The sequence below is a fragment of the Barbus barbus genome (genome assembly GCF_936440315.1).
Source record: "Barbus barbus genome assembly, chromosome: 26".
Lineage (NCBI taxonomy): Eukaryota > Metazoa > Chordata > Actinopteri > Cypriniformes > Cyprinidae > Barbus > Barbus barbus.
Genome location: NC_136754.1, coordinates 26,574,793 through 26,596,669, shown reverse-complemented (window position 1 = coordinate 26,596,669; position 21,877 = coordinate 26,574,793). Strand labels below are relative to the sequence as shown.

The 21,877-nt window shown below is 36.3% G+C and overlaps 3 protein-coding genes across 7 annotated transcripts; 1 reads left to right on the top strand and 2 right to left on the bottom strand.

The window, feature by feature from the left end:
• The first annotated feature begins 23 nt into the window (after positions 1-23).
• LOC306845505 (4-trimethylaminobutyraldehyde dehydrogenase B-like) lies at positions 24-6,199 on the top strand. Of its 2 annotated transcripts, none has more exons than XM_079378356.1 (12): positions 24-207; positions 510-721; positions 900-1,045; positions 1,156-1,285; positions 1,432-1,566; positions 2,221-2,417; positions 3,236-3,376; positions 3,842-4,030; positions 4,123-4,210; positions 4,314-4,455; positions 5,025-5,137; positions 5,224-6,199. In XM_079378356.1, the coding sequence occupies exons 2-12, from the start codon at positions 541-543 to the stop codon at positions 5,316-5,318; spliced, it is 1,557 nt and encodes a 518-aa protein (XP_079234482.1). In that variant the 5' UTR covers positions 24-207; positions 510-540; the 3' UTR covers positions 5,319-6,199. The 2 variants fall into 2 exon arrangements, with proteins under 2 accessions (XP_079234482.1, XP_079234483.1); XM_079378357.1 differs by having other exon boundaries at positions 198-292; positions 5,224-6,196.
• LOC306845506 (HORMA domain-containing protein 1-like) lies at positions 5,810-10,528 on the bottom strand. Of its 3 annotated transcripts, none has more exons than XM_079378360.1 (13): positions 10,249-10,513; positions 9,646-9,739; positions 9,215-9,338; positions 9,062-9,125; positions 8,876-8,912; positions 8,778-8,798; positions 8,662-8,688; positions 8,192-8,259; positions 7,856-8,004; positions 7,444-7,682; positions 6,853-6,892; positions 6,222-6,265; positions 5,810-6,143 (listed from the first exon to the last, which is right to left on the bottom strand). In XM_079378360.1, exons 2-13 carry the CDS (start codon positions 9,649-9,651, stop codon positions 6,090-6,092), a joined length of 873 nt encoding a protein of 290 aa, XP_079234486.1. In that variant the 5' UTR covers positions 9,652-9,739; positions 10,249-10,513; the 3' UTR covers positions 5,810-6,089. The 3 variants fall into 3 exon arrangements, with proteins under 3 accessions (XP_079234486.1, XP_079234484.1, XP_079234485.1); XM_079378358.1 differs by having other exon boundaries at positions 9,551-9,739; positions 10,249-10,500; XM_079378359.1 differs by lacking the exon at positions 9,646-9,739 and having other exon boundaries at positions 10,249-10,528.
• Positions 10,529-12,881: 2,353 nt separating this feature from the next.
• Positions 12,882-16,778, bottom strand: LOC306846704 (peroxiredoxin-1-like). Of its 2 annotated transcripts, none has more exons than XM_079380275.1 (6): positions 16,637-16,778; positions 15,851-15,959; positions 15,472-15,625; positions 14,204-14,326; positions 13,407-13,537; positions 12,882-13,230 (listed from the first exon to the last, which is right to left on the bottom strand). In XM_079380275.1, exons 2-6 carry the CDS (start codon positions 15,954-15,956, stop codon positions 13,148-13,150), a joined length of 597 nt encoding a protein of 198 aa, XP_079236401.1. In that variant the 5' UTR covers positions 15,957-15,959; positions 16,637-16,778; the 3' UTR covers positions 12,882-13,147. The 2 variants fall into 2 exon arrangements, with proteins under 2 accessions (XP_079236401.1, XP_079236402.1); XM_079380276.1 differs by lacking the exon at positions 16,637-16,778 and adding an exon at positions 16,550-16,581.
• Between the last annotated feature and the right edge of the window lie 5,099 nt (positions 16,779-21,877).

Here is a 21,877-nt window from a genome sequence, read left to right as displayed (position 1 = left end):
CAGCATCAAAATATATTTTATGTGATATGTTAAAATTACATTTACTTTTCTTTGATTTTTCGGAATCGTCAAATGACGTCATCAAGAAGAAACCAATGAGAGTCGCTCTCGCGTATAAGCCCCGCCCTAAAATAATCGACCATGGCTGGACCATAGACTGTAAAAAAAGACTGGACTGATCCGGAATCCTCAGACCTGCTGCGGGAGGTGAGAGAAGTGAACGTCTGTTACAGCAAAACCTTTTCTTACTAACATTAGTATTTTCAGTCTTAAATGCAACACTTGTTGTGTGGTAGGTTGCATTTAAGCGGACGGCTGATGTTGTTGCTTTCGACTTTTACAGCAATAATATAGTCATGAACTTATATATGCAAATAATTTGAACTTTTATTATTATTATTATTATTTTAAGTCTTCTCTCATTTATGCGTGACTGTTTTATTTTTTATTGCTGTAACACTATTTTGGTGCAAAATCTGAGAAGATCTGGTTTGTTGGCACTCGTCTAGGGGGTCAAAGTTCAGTGTTAGGCAGTTGAAGATGGCTCTGCTGAGGTCTGTCCGGGCCCAGGGTCTTTGTGGGGCCCTGTGCTACACCGGGACCAGGAGCATATCCTCAGGAACCCTTCACATCAAAGATTCTCTGAACTTCTGGAGTGGTGGCCGAGTCAGCCTTAAAGATGTGAAAACCAAATCCGAACCCGTATATGAGCCTGCAACAGGTAATGTGTTTATGAAACTAATTTCCTTAAATTCACCCCCTTCTAAGCATTGCCCAATCAATCAGACTTTGCCCCATCAGATGATTACAGTCACATCTGGCTACATTGAGTTCCTCGATACACCATGTTGTTCAATGAAAAATCATTATTATCTCTGATGTTTATAAATGTGCCGCAGGCCGTGTCTTGTGCCAGCTGCATGCTTGTGGTGCCGCAGATGTTGATGCAGCTGTTAGGAGCGCCAGTGCTGCTTTTACAGTGTGGAGTAAACTGGCAGGCATGGAAAGGGCCAGAGTCATGGTAGAGGCGGCTAGACTCATTGAGGTAGACCGGAATGCATAGATCAGGCATCCTAACACATTGCATAACAGTGCTGCATTGATTCAAGTCGAGTTGAGTCTGATCTTTTCAGTTATTTCTGTTGCTGAGAATAGAAGAGAAGAGAGGAGATTGCTGAGATAGAGGTGGTCAACAATGGCAAGTCCATCACCGAAGCCCGTCTAGATGTGGACTCAGCCAGACTGTGCATTGAGTATTTTGCAGGACAAGCCACCACACTTTCAGGTTAGTTGTTTTGCCATTGAGCATCATGTTAAAACTTCATTACAAAAAAAATTATAATTACACTGCCAGTCCAGAGTTCATTATAATTAAGAATTTGTTTAAATGCTTTAGAAGGAAATCTCTTGTACCATTCTATTCTTTCTCAGGTCAGCATGTTCAGCTGCCAGGAGGTTCGTTTGCTTACACACGTCGGGAGCCGCTAGGTGTGTGTGTGGGGATAGGAGCCTGGAACTACCCCTTCCAGATTGCAGCCTGGAAATCTGCCCCTGCCATCGCTTGTGGTATGTGATATATACAAGTTATATAAGTGTGTTTTAGAACCCTATAGGTATATAGGTATCCACCGATAGGCCAATAAATGATGTTATAAATGGATAATAATAAAATTTGATAGGATTTTATCAAAATAATTTTAAATGTTACAACGGTCATTCCATGTTAACTCAACCAGAGGCCCCTGCCTAAAAAATGTAGATTTAGATTTTTTTCCTGATGAAAGAAATACATAAAGACATTTCTTTTTAAAAGAAAAACGTACCAGCTGAATGCACCGTGACCCACATTTAGTTTTTGATTATTCAATATGTGTACGTTTGAACTGTTTACTCATGAAGCCACATTTAGAGAAGTCTGTCTTTCACCAGAAAATCTATCTGAGATATTTTGCCTAAAAATGACAAGATAACCTTAACTATTAAATTATGGCACATATAATAACACGTCCTGCTACAGACATGAATGATACCTTGAAGCTGTTAAATTTGAAAATGTTTCACCTGGTGCACTATACAACATAATCTTTGACCCTAATCCTGGCGAAGAACTTTATTTGTTTAATATCCTCTTTGCTCACTCTTGATCTGTCCTAGATCTGTGCCTGAAATGATTATCTTAATACTCTCCATTCACAGTCTTCTATTACGATTCAATTTTAGGCAACTCTATGGTGTTCAAGCCGTCGCCGGTGACCCCTGTGACTGCAGTGCTGCTGGCTGAGATTTATTCACAGGCTGGGGCTCCTGAGGGCCTCTTTAATGTGGTGCAGGGCGGACAGGAGACAGGTTCTCTGCTATGTCATCACCCATCTGTGGCGAAGGTCTCCTTTACAGGAAGTGTGCCCACAGGCAAGAAAGTAAGACGACCCAAGCAGTAATAATAGCTGTCACAGAACTTCTTCACTTAAACAATTTGCTTATTAAATGGTTTAAAAGAATAGTTCACCCAAAAATGACAATTTACTCACCCTTTTGCCTTTCAAGATGTAGATGAGTTTGTTCCTTCATAAGAACACATTTTGAGAAATGTAGCATTACATCACTTGCTCACCAATGGATCCTCTGCAGTGAATGGGTGCCGTCAGAATGAGAGCCCAAACAGCTGATAAAAACATCACAATAATCCACACCACTCCAGTCCATCAATCCAGGGCTTGTGAAGCAAAAAGCTGTATATGTGTTAGAAACAAATTCATCATTAAGATATTTTCACTTCAAACAGTTGCTTTTTGGGTCCTCTATCCATAAAATGACTTTCTCCAGTGAAGAAATCATCTCATCTGAATCGGGAGAGAATTATGCACAGATCAAGCAAGTGAAAACAGTTATTAACAAATATGTAGGTGGACTTTGATGTGAAAGAACAGCAGGGATGGACGTTTTCACTGGAGAAAGCATTATGGACTTATATTTTGGTCGGAAGCGATGGTTTAAAGTTAAAAATGTCTTGATGAATTTATGAAGCACCCATTCACCGCTGAGGATGTGATGTTAAATTGATCCAAATCTGTTCTGATGAAGAAACAAACTCATTTACATTTTGGAAGACCTGAGGATGTTTATTATACCTGATATTATACAGTACACTCTATTGAAAAAGTCAGCAATAGTAGCTGTAGTGGAAACTATCCTGGAATGCACTTCCTTCATTCAAATGCACATTTTGACCCAACAGATAATGGAAATGGCCTCCCGGGGGGTCAAACCAGTGACACTGGAGCTCGGTGGTAAATCTCCACTGATCATCTTTGAGGACACTGACCTAGAAAACGCTGTCAGAGGTGCACTCATGGCCAACTTCCTGTCTCAAGGCCAGGTACTGTACTGGAAAGTCAAGTTAAAGTATGAACACACATCTTTTTCCCTTTCCGTTCGATATAAAAATATTTTTAGGGTTACTTTTCATCTAACCATGCTGATATACAGACCAACTGCACAATTACGAGTACGATATTGCTATACATCCAAAATTTTACATTTTGAATAGAAAGTTAAAAGAACAGCGTTTATTTGAAATACTGAGTCCAAAGGTTTTACACTGAATGACATGGCATTTTATTTATTTTCATTGTTTCAACAGTTTGTCTGCAATTATCCCTTAGTAATATCAGCCCAATTAGACTGGACACTAATAATAAAAACCCACTCACATTGATGCACATGCTGTTTATGTTCACCTATATTGCACATCTATAAATATGCTCTTCAGTGGCTCAATATTCATACAAATATGTATTATTTATACACTAATAAGTATTTTTTTTGTATTGCCCACTTGTAGGTGTGCAGCAATGGCACCAGAGTTTTTGTGCAAAGCTCAATTCTTCCTCAGTTCTTGAAGGAGGTGGTCAGGAGAACTAAAGCCATCCAGATCGGAGACCCTCTGTTGGACGAGACTCGTATGGGAGCTCTGGTCAGTAAACCACACCTGGAAAAGGTTCTGGGATATGTGAGGCAAGCTAAGAAAGAGGTACAAGTGTTGTTCAGAAAATATTCACATAGTAGCATGATTGTATCGTTTTCTATTTGATATGGTTTAAAGTAGTTACTTTTTCTTGATAGGGAGCCAGAGTGCTCTGTGGAGGGGAGCCCTTCATCCCAGCAGATCCTAAACTAAAAGATGGATACTACATGACACCATGTGTGCTCGGTGAGTTGGAAAACTGTTGGCAGCTGCTGCTGTTTTGGAAACATTCAATGGTCTGTTTTTGTTCTGTTCGTGTTGTGTGTTCACTCATGTGTTTTGTTTTCAGACGGCGGCACAGATGACATGACGTGTGTCAGAGAGGAAATCTTTGGGCCTGTGATGTCAGTACTGACCTTTGACACCGAGGACGAGGTTCTTCGGAGAGCCAATGACAGCCCTCTGGGTCTGGCTGCAGGAGTCTTTACGAAGTAAACTGAAAATTATTTTTTGTTTACTACCATTCAGTCATTTCGGGTTTTTAATGTTCTTGAAAGAAGTGTCTTATCTTAATTGATCAAAAATACAGTAAAAACAGTAATATTGTAAGTTTTTGGTTTTTATACATTTTAAAATGTAATTGATGCAAAGCTGAATTTTCAGCATCGTTACTCCAGTCTTCAGTGTCACATGATCCTTCAGAAATCATTTTAATGTGCTGATTTCCTGAAACATTTATTATTGTTATAAAACTTGAAAGCAGTTGTGCTGCTTAATATTTTTGTGGAAATGGTGATAATTTTGTTCAGGATTCTTTCATGAAAAAAGTTTAAAAGAAAAGCTTTTATTTAAAATATATATTTTTTTGTAACGATATAACTATCTCTTCTGTTGCATTTGATCAATTTAATGTGTCCTTACTGAATAAAAGTATTAATTTCTTAAAACTGACTCTAAACTTTTGAATGGTAGTATGTGTAATTGGGTGTTATTTCTGAAAGTTAAAAAAGCTGTACTCATTGCTCGTATTTTCCTTTCCTGCCTGTTTCTGACTCACCAGAGATGTTAAGAGAGCCCATCGTGTTATAGAAAACCTGCAGGCTGGATCTTGCTTCATCAACAACTACAATATCACGCCTGTGGAGGTGCCGTTCGGAGGATACAAGGCCTCAGGTGGAGTTACCAGACATCTCTTTGTGTTCTGTAACATTAAACACACACTGTACTCAAATTAAACATGACCTTTTTACTGATTTTAGGTATTGGAAGAGAAAATGGCCAGGTGACCATTGAATTTTACTCTCAGTTGAAGACTGTGGTGGTGGAGATGGGGGATGTGGACAGTCTGTTTTGAACACCAGCCAGGTGTATTCTGGTTGCAGATCAATGACTGAATCTTACAGAAAGATCTTAAAATGCAATTACAAAACATTTTCTAAAAACTAATGCAGTTATTGAAATATTAACTGTTATTCAGTATTAATGTTCTCCACCACTAATGGACTATGTTTCCTGTGCCAGCATAATTTCTGTGAAGTAATGACAGCTGCCTGTGAATATTTGACTATAAAGTGCCTGTAGGATGGTGCGATTCTTAATGAGCATAAAGAATGTAAACTGCTTTATTTTAACTGTTATTATAGTTGATTATTAAAAAGCTTTAATGGGATATTTTGGTTTATGTACATGTGTATCAGACAATGCTTGTGCTGTGAATATATGCTTTACCTATGCATTTGGTTGAGGAGACACTATGCATGTAATATTTTTGAACTAATGACAAAAAATGATGCATCATTGTACTAAAAAAGCGTGTGTATAATGAAGGAATATTTCATGTAAGGTAGTGTGAAGTATTGTTTATTTTATGTATATAATCATACAAGCGGCTGATGTGTCATGCATTCAGCATTGTTTTGTACTACAAACAAGTCCAATCAATAAATAAATAAATTCTATAATACGAGGAGGATGAATTCCCCAGAACTAATTACCCAGTCAAAAACTTTTTAAACTTCTACCTGGTAAAAGGATATTGTACTTTCATTAACTTAAAATATATATATTAGTAAAAATTCAAAATTCCTTTTAAAAAAATCATTTTGTCTGATGTCAACTTGTGGTTTCAAAAGCATTTCTTCTTTTTCCTCCTTGTGACTTTGCTTCGGATACACTTCCTCTGTGCAAATATATAGTGGAAAAAAACATGAATAAAAAAACACTTTTTATCTCTATAAAGAAATCAAAAATACCTTACCTTTGCTATAGCTTTTTTGGGCTGTTTGAACTGTGTGATAGATTCTGCAAAAGGTCAAAACAATAGGACTGTAAAAAAAAAAATGGACAACCCGTCTCCACCTCCTGCTATAGAAAAGTGAAGGCAAAATATCCCAGATATGGCTGCTGTCATCTTGTGAAAATGTCATCATTTGGTGCCTGAGTCAGCACAGTAGTGATTCATTTGGAGCTAAGTCTGTGCTGTAGTGATCATGACCTGGAGTTACGGTATGAAAGTCCCACCCAAACTCCCACAGACCCAATCACAAGCTCACAATCATGACGCCACACCGTTTTTATAGCATCAAATAACCAACTAAAAGCAAACTTATTTGGATACTGAACACTGGAACATGCATCAGCGTGATAAGAACTACCTAAAATGACAAAAACCATCTTTGTGAAGAATTTATTTGAACTGTGATTTAATTTATTTTGGCTTAAGCCCCATTTGTTTACATGGAGAAAGCTGGGTTTATGATCTATACTGCAGTCAGCCACTAGATGGTGATCTATGGTGATGGTGAAATGTTTTGGCTTCACTTTTCAGGAGCAGCTGGTCACTTGGTCAGATGAGACCTTCTGAACAAAAACCTGTTTCAGATACTTACCATCTTCAGAGGGCAGGTCCTGCTCACAGTTTCTGGTCACCTGTCACAAGACAGAGAAAAGTTTCACCCTTTTAGGGCCGACGTCACAATTACGTCACAGCACTAGCTGGAGGCAAAACAAAGGAGGTGGCCCATTCAAACCAGCGCAGATTCGGCTACATAAGGAGCTTAAAATCTTTTTGTGATGTTGGGTGCAGGAATCGACTTAATACAGCCTACCTCCTGCCACTGCCAGACAAAAAACTGACGACAGCTGTGGTTAAACGCGATAAAACGAGCGGACTGGACAGAAACGATCGTCAAAAAAGAGCACAGAATCAGAAAAGGTTCATGTAGCATGTTCGGGTCGGCCAATCTGGTTTCATTCGTTAAATTTAACCTTTTCAAATAACAGTCGTGGTCCCGGACAGCGAGTGACCTTACAGGTAAAATCTGATTTTCTCCAGTCATTGTTAAAAAAAACAAGCTAACAAACTCCATAGCTAGCGTCAGGGGAATCTTTCTGAATCCACCTAAGCTCCACCCACAGAAAAACCTCACAATGTTTACTAACAGAAACAGGGTCTATGCTATATAACATCTGCTTTGTACCGTTTCTGTGGCTCTGATTTGAGAGAGAGAGGGTGTCTCCATCTCCATGTCGTTCTCACTCAACTGGCCTCCCTCCAGCAGCTTCCCAAGCCGGCTCTGTGCTGCCGTCACGCGCAACTTCATGCTGTGGAAGCGCGACTGAATATCGCCCACTCTGAAGTGCACTGCAGTTCCCTCGAACCACAGACTGTCATTTACACCTGCCTTGAATCCTGGTGGCTCATACTCAGGTGGAGTGACTTACATTGAGACAAAAGCACACCAGTCATTAAGATATATTTCACTAAGCACATAAATTTTTTCCTAAAAACATTATGAGTTTGAACTAATTTTAACAAACTATCATGAAGCAACCGTTCTTATCTACTTCTCTCAACATACTGCAGAAGGATGTAAAGGCAGCATATTGTACCATCATCATAGTAGTAGAGTTTCATAGTGAGGTAAACGCCAGTGGGCAAAGCCTCTAGATTCTGCATGAGGAGGAACAGCTTCCTGATCAGGAGCGTTGAAGCTTTCTTTGTGTCCTCCAAGGTCACTCTTATCTCCCCAGTCACATTACTGAAATGAAGAAAACTGTTCAACTGTTTTTGCATTAATGTAGTGTCCATGCATAACTGTGTACTCTACCAATCAAAATCAGTCAGATTTGTAATGTTTTTTAAATGAAATCTATTATTGCTCAGTAAAACTGCATTTATTTGATCAAAAATATGGTAAAAAAAAGTCCAAATTTACAATACTACACCTCATGATGTCCATCTGTGGTCCACACTCTGAGTATCTGAACTTAAACTGGTAGGACTCAATGACATGCTGAGAAAACACGTAAGAGACAAAACAGCCAGTTTAAAAAAGTTATATTATTAATGTCCACTTTTTTACATTTAGATCCACGACTCAACTTATATATTGGAAATGTTTCTCTCCAGGTTTGCGTCTAACATTATTCTAAATTGGGTCCAAAAAGGGTGAACCTTAAGATAAATTTAATAGAAAATAAATATTTTCTAGAAAAATTCTATTATTTTGGATTTAGTATAATAACAATGTAAAAGCCAATTATTTTATGTTGTAACTGTGTAATATTTCACATACACAGTACCTCAAAGTATAAATGATTTTGAACACAAAAATTATAGATATTTACAGGTCCTTGGCATCAAAAAGTAAAAAAAAAAAACTGATCTAAATCTCAATGGAAGATTGTAGACTTACATGACTGTCATCTGGGCTTGTGTGTACCTGCAGATTATAAAAAAAAAACAGGAAATGTAAATAATGTGGGGGTTTTCTGTGAAAAAAAAAATAGAATTGAAAACATGCATACTGACCCCAATGACCACCATTTGAAGCTGCAAAATATAAATGAAATAATAATTAAAAATAAATAGATACAGAGAAACATCTAAATATGGTGCTTTTGACTTACATATCTCTTCTCCAGTGCATCAAAACTTCCCAAAAGCCTTGAAGGACAGAAGTATGCTTATACTGACTTTTTATAGCCTTATATTTTATACTTCAATGAAGAATTACAAACACACTTTCAAGAATATATTTGAATATACAAACATAGCAATTTACTATACAAAAACAACATATAAAATAAAATTACCATTTGACGAGTTTGTGGGCTTCAGGGCATGAACAATCCTGTTTGAGGACCTTGATACACAAATCTGAAGAACAACATTCATCAAAACTGATTGTATGAGATATTTCATACAGCCAGACGTTCATCCATTAATAAATCAGTATATACTTATACCTTCCAGGTATCTGGATCTGTAGGAGTCCTCTGGAAATATCCCACGCAGATAAGTGATGGAGGATACAGCTATAACCACCATGCGCTTGACAAAAACCAGTGACTGAGCTTTAGTATCCAGTGCCTGATGAAACACAGGGGCTTAGTTGATTTATAACACTGCTTTAAAGCAGCTTTACAAAGAATAGTGCCTTGAAATCTACTTCCACATACGTACATACATACACAGATATTTATCTGAGGACATGTAATGAGCACACAGTATTTTCATAAGAAGCTACATGAAAATGACATGTAATACAATTATAATTTGGGGGCCTTGAAGGAGTAGTTCACCCAAAAATGAAAATCTGCTGAAAATCGAGGCCATCCATGATGAAGAGGTTTCTTTATCAGAACAGATTTGTAGAAATTTTGCATCACTTGCTGACCGGCATTATTGTGATGTTTTGACTCTCATTCTGACGGCACCCATTCACTGCAGAGGATCCATTGGTGAACAAGCGATAATAAATTTCTCCAAATCTGTTCAGATGAAGAAACAAACTCATCTTAGATGGCCTGAGGATGAGTAAATATTCAGCAAATTTTCATTTTAGTCTTAGTATTCCTTTTTAAATGTAAATATTACAATATAATTTACCTGTATAGTAAAACTACTATGGTAGAGCAAGAATCAGATTGTATTTAAACCACAGTATTTAAATATATGCCATATTAATAATTCATACCACTGTAAGTTACTGATTTGCTACTTAGTCGAAAAATGACCATGGTAACTTAAATCCACTGTTAGGCCTACTACAGTAAAATTGTGGTAAAAAAACATTACTGTCATTTAAAACACTAACAATAATGATGAAAGAAAGGAAATATGTTTCTGAAAGCTTCTTCCAATGACAAGCGGACTTCATTTCACAGTAATTAATGTTATATGATAGAAACTCCTACAGAAGTTGACTCGAGCTCGTTATTTGGTAACGTTATATTTTTGTAAGGTTGTATTATTATTATTATTTATTTAAGTAACTCACCTCAACAATCAGCTGTTTGTCCTGAGCTAGTGTCTTCTGTCTGGTTGACATGTTTCAGCTAACTTTACTGTTAGCTTCCTCAGAGAAATTATCTCCTCAAAACCTGTTATGGCATCAAAAAACAACTCAGCACGTTATTAACTTAACTAATCTGTCGTTGTTTATGTAAAGCAAAGTGTTATCTGATAAATATGATCGTTTATTAGTGACGGTGCGGTGACGGTTTCAGGTAAATTACGGCGCGGAATAAACGCGCGCAACAGACACCTGTCACGGTCACGCGCATTTGGCGGTAAACACAGAGACAGATAAATGATTGGGAAAGAGGTGTCAATTAATTCTAATTATTCATACTTGATTACTGTCTACTAATATTTATGTATTACTACACATAACTACAAGAATTATTATTAGAAATCTTACTGTTCAAAAACAGGTACATTTTACAGGTACAAAATTAGAATATCATGAAAAAGTTCATTTTTTTCTTGTAAGTTATTTCAAAAAGTGAAACTTTCATATATTTTAGATTCATTACATGTAAACTAAAACATTTTTAAAAAATTGTTTTAATTTTGATGATTAGAGTTTACAGCTCATGAAAGTCAAAAATAAGTATCTCAAAATATTAGAGTTTCAATTAATGACCATCCATACAGTATTAATTCTGGGTATCTCTTGTTCTTTGAAACCATAATAATGGAGAAGACTGCTGACTCGGCAATGATCCAGAAGACAATCATTGACGTCCTCCACAAAGAGGGCAAGTCACAGAGGGTCATTACTGAAAGGTGTGGCTGTTTACAGAGTGCTGTATCAAAGCATATTAAATGCAAAGTTGACTAGAAGGAAGAATTTGGGTAGGAAAAGGTGTTCAAGCAACAGGGATGACCGCAAGCTTGAGAATACGGTCAAGCAAAGCTGATTCAAACACTTGTGAGAGCTTCACAAGGAGAGGACTGAAGCTGGAGTCAGTGCATCAAGAGTCTCCACGCTCAGACGTCTTCAGGAAAAGGGCTACCAAGCCACTTCCGAACCAGAGACAACATCTGAAGCGTCTTACCTGGGCTGTGGAGAAAAAGAACTGGACTGTTGCTCAGTGGTCCAAAGTCCTCTTTTCAGATGAAAGTAAATTTTGCATTTCATTTGGAAATCAAGGTCCCAGAGTCTGGAGGAAGAGTGGAGAGGCACAGAATCCATGTTGCTTGAAGTCCAGTGTGAAGTTTCCACAGTCAGTGATGATTTGGGCTGCCATGTCATCTGCTGGTGTTGGTCCACTGTGTTTTCTGAAGTCCACAGTCAACGCAGCCATCTACCAGCAGATTTTAGAGCACTTCATGCTTCCTTCTGCTGACAAGCTTTATGGAGATGCTGATTTCATTTTCCTGCAGGACTTGGGACCTGCCCACACTGCCAAAGGTACCAAACGCTGGTTCAATGACCATGGTGGTGACCTGAACCCCATAAAAAAATCTATGAGGTATTGTCAAGAGGAAGATGAGAGACACCAGACCCAACAATGCAGATGACCTAAAGGCCGCTATCAAAGCAACCTGGGCTTCCATACCACCTCAGCAGTGCCACAGGCTGATTGCCTCCAAGCTTCGCCGCATTGATGCAGTAATTCATGCAAAAGGAGGCCCAACCAAGTATTGAGTGCATAGAAATAAACATACTTTTCAGAAGCCTGACATTTCTGTTTAAAATATCCTTTTTTTAATGATCTTATGTAATATTCTAATTTTCTGAGACACTGAATTTTGGGTTTTCATTATCTGTAAGCCATAATCATCAAGAGTCGGACTCGTAATCGAAAGGTTGCGAGTTGGAGCCCCTGGCCGGCAGGAATTGTAGGTGGGGGGAGGGAATGTCCAGCGCTCTCTCCACCCTCAATACCACGACTGAGGTGCCCTTGAGCAAGGCACCGAACCCCCAACTGCTCCCCGGGCGCCGCAGCATGGCTGCCCACTGCTCCGGGTGTGTGTTCACGGTGTGTGTGTGTGTGTGTGCGCATTTGTTCACTACTCGCTGTGTGTGTGCACTTGGATGGGTTAAACGCAGAGCACCAATTTCGAGTATGGGTCACCATACTTGACAATACGTCACGACTTTTTAAGAAATAAAGGCTTGAAATATTTCACTCTATGTGTAATATATCTATATAATATATGGGGTTCACTTTCTGAAATGAGTGACAAAAAATATTGACCTTTTTCATGATATTCTAATTTTTTTAGATGTACTTGTAGTCTCTTCTGCTTACCAAGCCTGCATTTATTTAATCCAAAGTACTAACTGTTTTCTACTTGAATATTTTTTTTAAATACAATTTATTTCTGTGATTTCAAAGCTGAATTTTTAGCATCATTACTCCAGTCACATGATCCTTCAGAAATAATTTTAATATTCTGATTTGCTACTCAAAAAAAAAATTTATTATTAATATTATGTTGAAAACAGTAAAAAAAAAATCTATTTCAGAACAGTGTTAATCTGAAATAGAAATCTTTTATAAAATTATAAATGTCTTTATCATCACTTTTGATCAATTTAAAGCATCCTTAAATTATTTATATATTATATGTGTGTGTGTGTGTGTGTGTGTATTATTACTATTAAAAAAAAAACAGTTAATTGTTAAAAAAAAATGTTTTATTGAAATACATGAATTTGTGACAATACAATAAGCTGGTCCCCACTGTATAACTATCTCTTTTCACAACAAAAAGGTCCGAAAGACACACTATACATACTAACTCAAATGTTACAACAATATATTTCAGGTAGTTTCAATACCACTCCTACGTGGATGTGCTAGGCTAACTAGTAGCAGTACTTCATGTTGACAGTCCTTGTACAAGCCCATTACACTATGCTGCACAGTCTAGTGTGTTTTTTACTATTGTTTGGAGAAGTAGTCTTTGCTCTGCTGGACGTCGGGCTTAATTGTGTCTTTTCCGGGCTTCCATCCGGCTGGGCAAACTAGGGCGAATAAACAACAACAAAAGAAATTTATATTTAATATTAGTGTTGTTAAAAGTTATTTTAAAAAATGAGCTGACATTGAAACCCATTTCGTTCTACCTCTTTGATATTACATGGAACACACTGCACTGTATGAAGTACTGCCAGTACAAAGACAAGAAAATATGCTGTACCTTCTCCATGTTTGTCGGTGAACTGAAAGGCCTGCACCAAGCGCAGGGTTTCGTCGATGGAGCGGCCCACTGGCAGATCATTGATGGTTATCTGCCTCAGAATGCCCTTGCCATCAATGATGAAAAGTCCTCTAAGTTAGGAAAGAAAAAAAGAAGTCGATAGCAAAATAAGAGAGACACCTGAATTGTTTTATTCTAATCTTGTGTGCCAAATCCCATTACTACAACATTGTAGAAAAATACACTATTGTTCAAAGGTTTGTGGTTGGTAAGGTTTTCTTAAAATATGTTTCTTATGGTCACCAAGGCTGCATTTATTTTATTTAAAAAAATACAGTAAAAACTGTTATATTGTAAAATATTTTTACAATTTAAAATAAAAGTTTTCTATTTTAATATTTTTAAAATATAATTTATTCCTGTGATGCAAAGCTGAATTTTCAGCATCTTACTCCAGTCTTCAGTGTCACAAGATTCTTCAGAAATCATTCTAATATGAGGATTTACAGCTCAAGAAACATTTCTTTTTATTGTCCCTGTTGTGCTATTTTTGCACAAACCATGATAGTTCAAAAGAACAGCATGTATTTGAAATAGAAATCTTCTGTAATAATACTAGAAGTCTTAAATGTCACTTATTAAATTAAATGCATCCTGATCAATTAAAAGCTGGATTAGAGTATTTGTTTCTTCCCTAAAAAAATAATAATAAATCAATACTGACTCAAAACCTTTCATCGACAATATATATGGTACTTTTCAAAATATTCTATTGGATTTAAGTAGTCCCCTCATACCTGTATGCAATACCCTCATCTTCCTTCAGTACACCATAGTCTCGAGATATGGAGCGGAGGGAATCTGCCACCAGAGGGACTTTCATATGCCCTAAACCGCCTTGTTTCCGAGGTGTGTTTATCCTGTAATCATCACACAGAAAAAACATTGTCATTCATTAGTAAGTTCAATAATATAGAGCAACACTGTCTATAGCACTATAAAATGACTAAAGACAAGGTTGCTTTTAGGCACAGAATGACTGTCAATATAAAGAACACAAGGTAGGGGTTTCGTATAATGAGGAATCACATCCTCCACAGTCCAAAAAAATATAATTATTTATTAAAACTAAGCTTCTGAACACGACCTACCAGGTTTACATTTAAATGACACCTAGTGATCAAAATCTTGGCCTGGACTCCCAGGTTTTAGTACAGATGGAGTTCATTCTGAAAGTCGATTTCTGACTAATTTTCTAAATTCGAATTTGATAGAAGACGAGGCTTAAGTGATAGTCCACCCAAAAATCACCCTGCATCATGAACACCTTTATAATGAAATATTAGAATAAACGAAGCAGAATGTACACTATTTTAATTTCATATTAGGTCTAAAATTAATGCACTTTGTTGTCACCGTTAATGGTGGTATTCACTTACATCTTGTTGTTCAGTTAAGTAATTATAATCATTTAACTGCCTTCCTTTTTAAATCTGAATCAAAAATCGTTGGGGTGAATCAAAACCACTGCTAGCCTCTGGGATGTGTTGCAAATTTGTAATTGAGGTAATTGACACAGTTTTAGTCGTGCCACACCAGACATGTCAGTTATGCTACTGTTCTTAACCACAAGAACCAATGACATTAGACGAGATAAAAACGTCAAAACTTACGTTAAAAAAAGTAAAAAACAAATGTATATAAACATTTAACACAACATCAGACCCCCCTAGCTGATGTGAGACAAGCAAATTATCATTAACAAATTTTAAAACTGAAAGCATAAGAAAAAAAAAGTTTTATTTCAGCTAGTCGTGAAGGCAACTTATTTTCATTTAAGTTGAAGTACACTAAACTAAATAAACTAAAGCTTAATAAAAAGTATATGCATTTTATACTACAATACTTTACTAAAAACTATTATAGCATGCTAATGATACTGATACTGCAGTAAAACTGGTCTGAGATCACCATTGTTGCTCATTTCACATTCAAAGTGGCTGTTTCTTAAGCGTGCAAGTATGATATGAGCCCTTTAGTTTTTTTCTTCATCTTTATCGCTCACCAGGCAAGATGACAGAAGTGGGAATCAACAGAGGCACCAATGACCTCACAGTTGATGTTCCTGAACTCCTCGACTGCATCACTGAAGGCGATGATCTCAGTGGGACACACAAAGGTGAAATCCAGCGGATAGAAGAATAACACAACATACTTCCCTAGAAACAGTGCACAGGGTGTACACAATGTGTACTATCAGTCACTAATAAAACATTTGTGTGATCCAAAGTCACACCCTTGAGTTTCCTGACAATACTTCCTTACATAGGTTTTTTTAATCGAATAACAAATGCATATTGTTTACAGTTAAATGTTCTTCATGTCTCACATATTGCATTCTGTTTGTGTATTGACAGCTCTTCTTCGCCAAATTAATGTCATACCTTTGTAGTCAGACAAACTGAGATCTTTAAACTGTCCATCTGGCATCACAGCTTTGGCTGTGAAGTCTGGAGCAGGCTTGCCAATATGTGCATTTCCAGCTGCCATTTCCTGGTGGGGTCAAGAGAAGAAAAATGGGTTTCAAAAACAATAAAAAATAAATAATAGGAAAAAACAAACAAACAGTTAATACCACATTTCAGAAAGAAAACCAAAACTGTACAAAAAAACCCATATGCAAAAATATTTTTATCTATGATTATAAATAGAATATGAAAGTTAGTCCTCAGGAAGTCCTTTACTGTATTTCGCGATGTCAAGGTTTCCTTAATTTGCAACCCATTACTAACTTCCGTAATAGTAAAGTTTGACGTAATTCTATTTACATGTAGGTATATACAAATTTACTATTATAATAATTTTATATAACGCAGTTTTAAACCTCAGATGTTACATGTCAGAAACATATATATATATATATATATATATATATATATATATATATATATATATATATATATAATAATAATTGAAAGCGCTTTTCATTGATCGAAGTGCAACAGGTAGGTGCCTTACAAAAAAGTTTAAAAAGCAGCAGTTCACAATGCATTAATAATTCAAAGTTATGTAAAGACACATCATAAATATAACTATTAGATCGCATTACTGAAAAACGAAACTCTCAAATACAGTCCAATTACATGGAAATTTCCATGATAAACAAGAGCATGAAAAACATGAAACGCAGTGGAAAGAGTAAAGAGAAAAATGAACAGAGTATAGCTTACCTTCAAGTATAACTCGAGTGTCTCTGTCAATGAATGAGAGTGAACTCAACTCACGCCAGTGCTCTGTGTTTAAATAGATCCTGCTCAAATATCGCGATACTCCGCGAGATCCACTGCCTCGAGGAGTAATGCTCCGTGGAATGACCGAATTACAGAGATCTGTTTATGGCAGCATGACTTTGCACATTTTCTGAGCCGGACACATGCGGAGATGTGCTGTTTCCATCAGTGTTAATACTAATAAACTGCCCACTTAGCTACTTTTACAAAGATAGCTGAAAATGTTCAGTAAGCAAAATAGAACATGTAGGCTTAGTGCTTATAAACTGAATGCTTTCAGTGGCTTTACTCTATTTTTAGTCATAACACAAGACAAGTTGTGTACTGCATTTGTTTTAAAATGAATAAAAATGGTGTAAACATGTATGTTAGAGTAATGAGCTACTTTATTTCTCCCTCAAGCAGAACTTGTTCCTCAACAACTAATCAGCCGTAGGTTTCATGTCATGGGGCTTCTGCCATGTGACTTTCTGTATTTGTCAAAAGTCAAAGGTTTTTACTTAATTCAGTTGGATTTCTCTCAACTTCACCAAACATTATGTAACTGCAGACCCTCACAGTTCACAGATTATTATAATCTTTCTGCCCTATACACATTCACTGAATTGCTATGTCATAAGATAAATGCAATGTGCGTGCATTTCCTTTTTGAGGAGGAAACACGGCTCGTGGGATTTTCCCTGCCGTCTTGTGTCAGACTGATGCTTTAACATTCCTGTAGGGTCTCTTATATCATGTTCATTTCCTCTTCTCTGTTATCTGCAGCGGCTCCCAGAAAATAAATCATTGCACTCATCCAAACATGCATACATCTTTGCACAATAAACACAATAGCTTGGCATTCCCAACGCTTCCTATGTTTAGACTATCTTATGTTCATTGTTTTTAGGCAGCGAGCTGTCATTTACAGACTTCATCTTTTTTTTGTCTTCTACTTCCACCTCCCCGTCTCTTTCAGCGTCCCGGCTCTCAACCTAGTTGCCATGGGCACCAATGAAGGGTCTGATAAGAGGCGGCCGGGCACAAAGAGATCATATTAAAAACGCAGCTGCAGGCTTCAGATCAAATAATGCCTCAAACATGTGTTTTAAAAGGAGCTGCTTTCAAGCTACAAACAGGAGAATAATCAGCATATCTCTCATCATTATGGCCGTCTCTACTGCTTTTGTGTCACGTTCACAGGTTTTAGTGAACATGTATAACAAACAACATGGGTTTTGCCTACTTCAAAGTGGGTTCAGTATGCTAAATCATAAAAGGAATGTTTTAGGAGGATTACATATCTAGACAGGCCTTCGGTGTGAGTCAATATGAAATGTTTGACAAGTTTGTAGTGCTGATAAGAGCAATAAAACAAGGATATAGACGTGTTAGTCAAGTTACTTGATCCATGCAGTTGTTAAAACAGTACACTTTAAATTATGCAAAACTGTCATCAATATTTTTGTTTCACTTTATTGTACACATCAAATTATGTCAAGTCATTGTTATTCAGACATGCATGTTAGTTCATGTGAGTCCCATTCAATTCTAATTATAACTTTTAAAATGATAGGTTTTAAATAAATGTTACAGGGAAAGGCAAATGGCAAAATTACAATACTAAATGTACATTTTTATTTGCAAGCAAATGTGTTACACATATTCCTGTAAATTCAAATACAGGATTATTTCTATTTTGCATAGTAGCTACATTTCGAATGGACTGACCAGTTCTCAGCTGTCAATAAATTCTTGATCTCATGCACCTCTTCACTCCAAAACAACTATGACTGGTACTAAGCATCGTTCACTAGGGATTATTCTACACAAACTGGCTTTGTTAGCACTTGTCTTGAGGAGGTCCTGCTGTCAGTGCCTGCTGTGATGGGAAACTCCTGTTTTTCCCTCATGCCATCTTGTTATTAATATGCAGCCTGTTTTGCACAACTGGATCACAACATAGGCAGGCCTGGACTTATTTACATATCCCTCATACTGAGAAGTGTGCGGCTATACTAGCCTGACAGTAATCATACAAAGCAACGGTCTAATTTAGTCAGGCTGTGCAATGAGTGCATCTATGCTGGTGAAGAACATGACTTGAGATATTCATATTTAACAAGAATAAGCTGAATCTATATTTGTTAGACACATATTTGAATCACAATCAAGCTCATGATAATTTGAATCTCTGTTAGGCTCACAATAATCTGAATCTCAGCCCAAAAAAAATAAAATATTATGCATAACCTAATGAAAAAGAAGTACACTTAAGCAAACCTTTAAAAATAGTACTTATATGATTAAAATGTATACTGTATACTTCAATATGAACTGAATGCGAGGTTTTTGGGCAAGAATTACATATTATTTACAATAAACAATTTACAATGGGGACCATATAACCCACATTCTTCATAATATATTATTTTATCTTCCACAAGAGAAAGAAACACATACAGGTTTCTATTGAAACTTGTATATAATGTATTTAATTACAGTTTTAATACATTTGTAATGATGAAGCCTTTAATTTCTGTGTGTTAGTCCTTGGATGTAATTAAGTTGTTGGTCAGGTTTCCACATAAAGTGAAAGAGGCCTTCTTTGCATTGCCTTTGACCTATAGTTTATAAATGTCATTCTCTCCACTTTCCCTGTACAGTATCACTGTGAGATGTTTTGTTTCCATTGCATCTGTTCACATGTAACTGTTATACAGTGTGTGTTAAATACTCTGCATAGTCTTTCAGGTTATCTTGGACTTGTTCCACTGCAGTTCTCTCCGGTCTCCACTGTCATCAAGTCCTTCTTTGGGCTGTGTAAGACTTAATATTACATTCTTCTGTGTGCAGTACAGCAGAAGATAAGCAACCATAGTTTTGATTTATTAACAGATATCATAACTCAGAAAGAAAACCAATATTAGATTCTTGCATAATCTCTCAGTATATCTGTTCAAAATCAAAAATGTTCTGGTGGTGCACGCTGAAAACAAAAGTTTCTTTGAAACTTTGAAGCTCATTCAGAAATTGCTAGTAGGCCTACATTTCATGAATAATTACAAAGAAGTGGCAAGTAACACATTGAATTAAACATTAAGTTGTTTTACTGACAATTTCAAAAAAATATTTTTATAGTGCAACTGGAGAAATAAAGAAAAATATCAATCTTTTAAAAAATGTTGTAGTGTAAAAAAAAAAGAAAAAAAAAGTGTAAGCCTTTTTGTTGACAATATGTTCCTTTAAAAAATTATTAGGATCACTAAAGTGTGTGTGTGTACTTGTTTATGAGGCGCCGCATAGGGTTTAAATCAAACTTCACTCACGTAAACATACATGAAACAGTTACACATACATGTATACTATAAGTGCTCAAACAAATATATACACACACTGTCTTGTTTGCTATCCTTGTGGGGACTCTCCATAGGCGTAATGCTTTTTCTACTAGACCGTATATTCTATTCCCCTACACCTAAACCTACCCCTTACAAGAAACTTTCTGCATTTTTAGATTTTCAAAAAACTTCATTCTGTGTGATTTATTAGCTTGTTTCCCATGAGTCCCCATGAGTCTGTGTGTATTCAGGTTTAAGTCCCCACCTGCATAGAAAAACAGGTACACACACACACACACACTGCACACATACACACACACACACACACACACACACACACTGCACACATACACAAATGAGACGCGCACAAACAAATAGTATAATATGATACATGATTCTGAGTATAAACTGAAGTAATTTCAAGTGTAAATGGATTTGCTGCTTTATTCTCTGTAATTGGTAGCAGTTTTTAAACAGACTGGTATGGGACAGAATCAGAGTATATTCCGTCCATTGTATTTTTTTTTTACCTTTATATAGGATTTTTTTTTTCTAATCGTATTAAATATGTATGTGATCTTTAATGTTGCATTCTTAAATTTAGTTACTTAGAATAATGTGACACTATAGGTTGTTACCAAATAAATCAGTATCAAAGCCCTCTTTACACAGGTGGCAAAGAAGCTGCATCTGAAGTTGATTTTCAATGTATTTACAGGTTAATGTTACCCAGAAGGCATTTACACACCAATTAGCTACTATTGCATAATGTAATGTGCTTAATGTTTTAAAGTAATATTTTGAATACAGAGATATAAAATGAATGACAAAATGAAATTATACTTGGAGGATTATGAATGTAGCCTATTATCGCCAGTAGGTGATGGAAACTCATTGTGTTAATGAACGAGTCATCTATTCAACCGGAGGCCACACTTTCAGGACCACAGTCCCAGGAACGCATTTCCAGGACCCTAGTTTTGGAGGACCGAAAAAAAATGCCACCAAGGCAGTATTTCCACCCAGTTTTAACTACATTAGAGTTTTTTAAAGTTTTATTACACCCAAATATTACTTTCTTTATTGCGATTAAACCTGGTTCCTAGGAATGTTGAGTAATTATTGGGTCTAAGCAGCATAATATAATAACTCAGGTAAAATAAACAAGAAATCATGGTCTTTGTATTGTCTTTGTCTAATGTATGCAGCAGCAGTACCACCTGGATGCTCTCCCCTCTTTTCCCAATTGTTTCTCTATCACCCTATTAAATTCTTCCACTTCACTGAAATAGTCAATTGAGAACATAATCACTGCTAGGTTAACAGAAATACTGTTAACGCTCAAAAAAAAAAGAGGATACATTGGACATTGTGTAAAAACAATTCCATTTTCTACTCTTACCTGTGATGATTATCAAGACCAGAGAGGAAGGCCTGCTCAGCATCCTGCAGAGACCACTTCTGAAGCCCAGCCAGGCCATATATGATGGCCTATCAAAAGAAAATTGTTAATTGAAATATACACAGGTTTGTACATAAGTAATGTAGTCATAATATTGATCATATTAAACTATATCCTTAAGAATTCCAAATGAAGCATTAAAGACTTTTTTCTCCAATTTTTTTTTTAATTATTGTTATTATTAGTTTTATTATTATTATTATTATTTTACTTTACGTTCAACACAATAATATAAAAAATAATTTTAATTCAGAAATTAAAAACCAGTTTATCATAGAAAAAGTGTATTCAAGTTATAATCTAAATGACTTGGATTTAATGCATTATAATTGATAAAAAATTCAAATGAGATAATATTGTAAATCTATAGGTATCACACATGAGTTTACAGTTTACTAA

Coding starts and splice junctions, on each gene's coding strand:
- LOC306845505 (XM_079378356.1), top strand. CDS start 541: ATGGCTCTGCTGAGGTCTGTCCGGGCCCAGGGTCTTTGTGGGGCCCTG. Junction 1,567..2,220: donor TGCCCCTGCCATCGCTTGTG/GTATGTGATATA, acceptor ATTCAATTTTAG/GCAACTCTATGGTGTTCAAG. Junction 3,377..3,841: donor ACTTCCTGTCTCAAGGCCAG/GTACTGTACTGG, acceptor GCCCACTTGTAG/GTGTGCAGCAATGGCACCAG.
- LOC306845506 (XM_079378358.1), bottom strand. CDS start 9,634: ATGCAAAATTTCTACAAATCTGTTCTGATAAAGAAACCTCTTCATCAT. Junction 8,913..9,061: donor GCCCACAAACTCGTCAAATG/GTAATTTTATTT, acceptor CTGTCCTTCAAG/GCTTTTGGGAAGTTTTGATG. Junction 8,689..8,777: donor TTCAAATGGTGGTCATTGGG/GTCAGTATGCAT, acceptor TATAATCTGCAG/GTACACACAAGCCCAGATGA.
- LOC306846704 (XM_079380275.1), bottom strand. CDS start 15,956: ATGGCAGCTGGAAATGCACATATTGGCAAGCCTGCTCCAGACTTCACA. Junction 14,327..15,471: donor CACTTCTGTCATCTTGCCTG/GTGAGCGATAAA, acceptor TGATGATTACAG/GATAAACACACCTCGGAAAC. Junction 13,231..13,406: donor CACCGACAAACATGGAGAAG/GTACAGCATATT, acceptor TATTCGCCCTAG/TTTGCCCAGCCGGATGGAAG.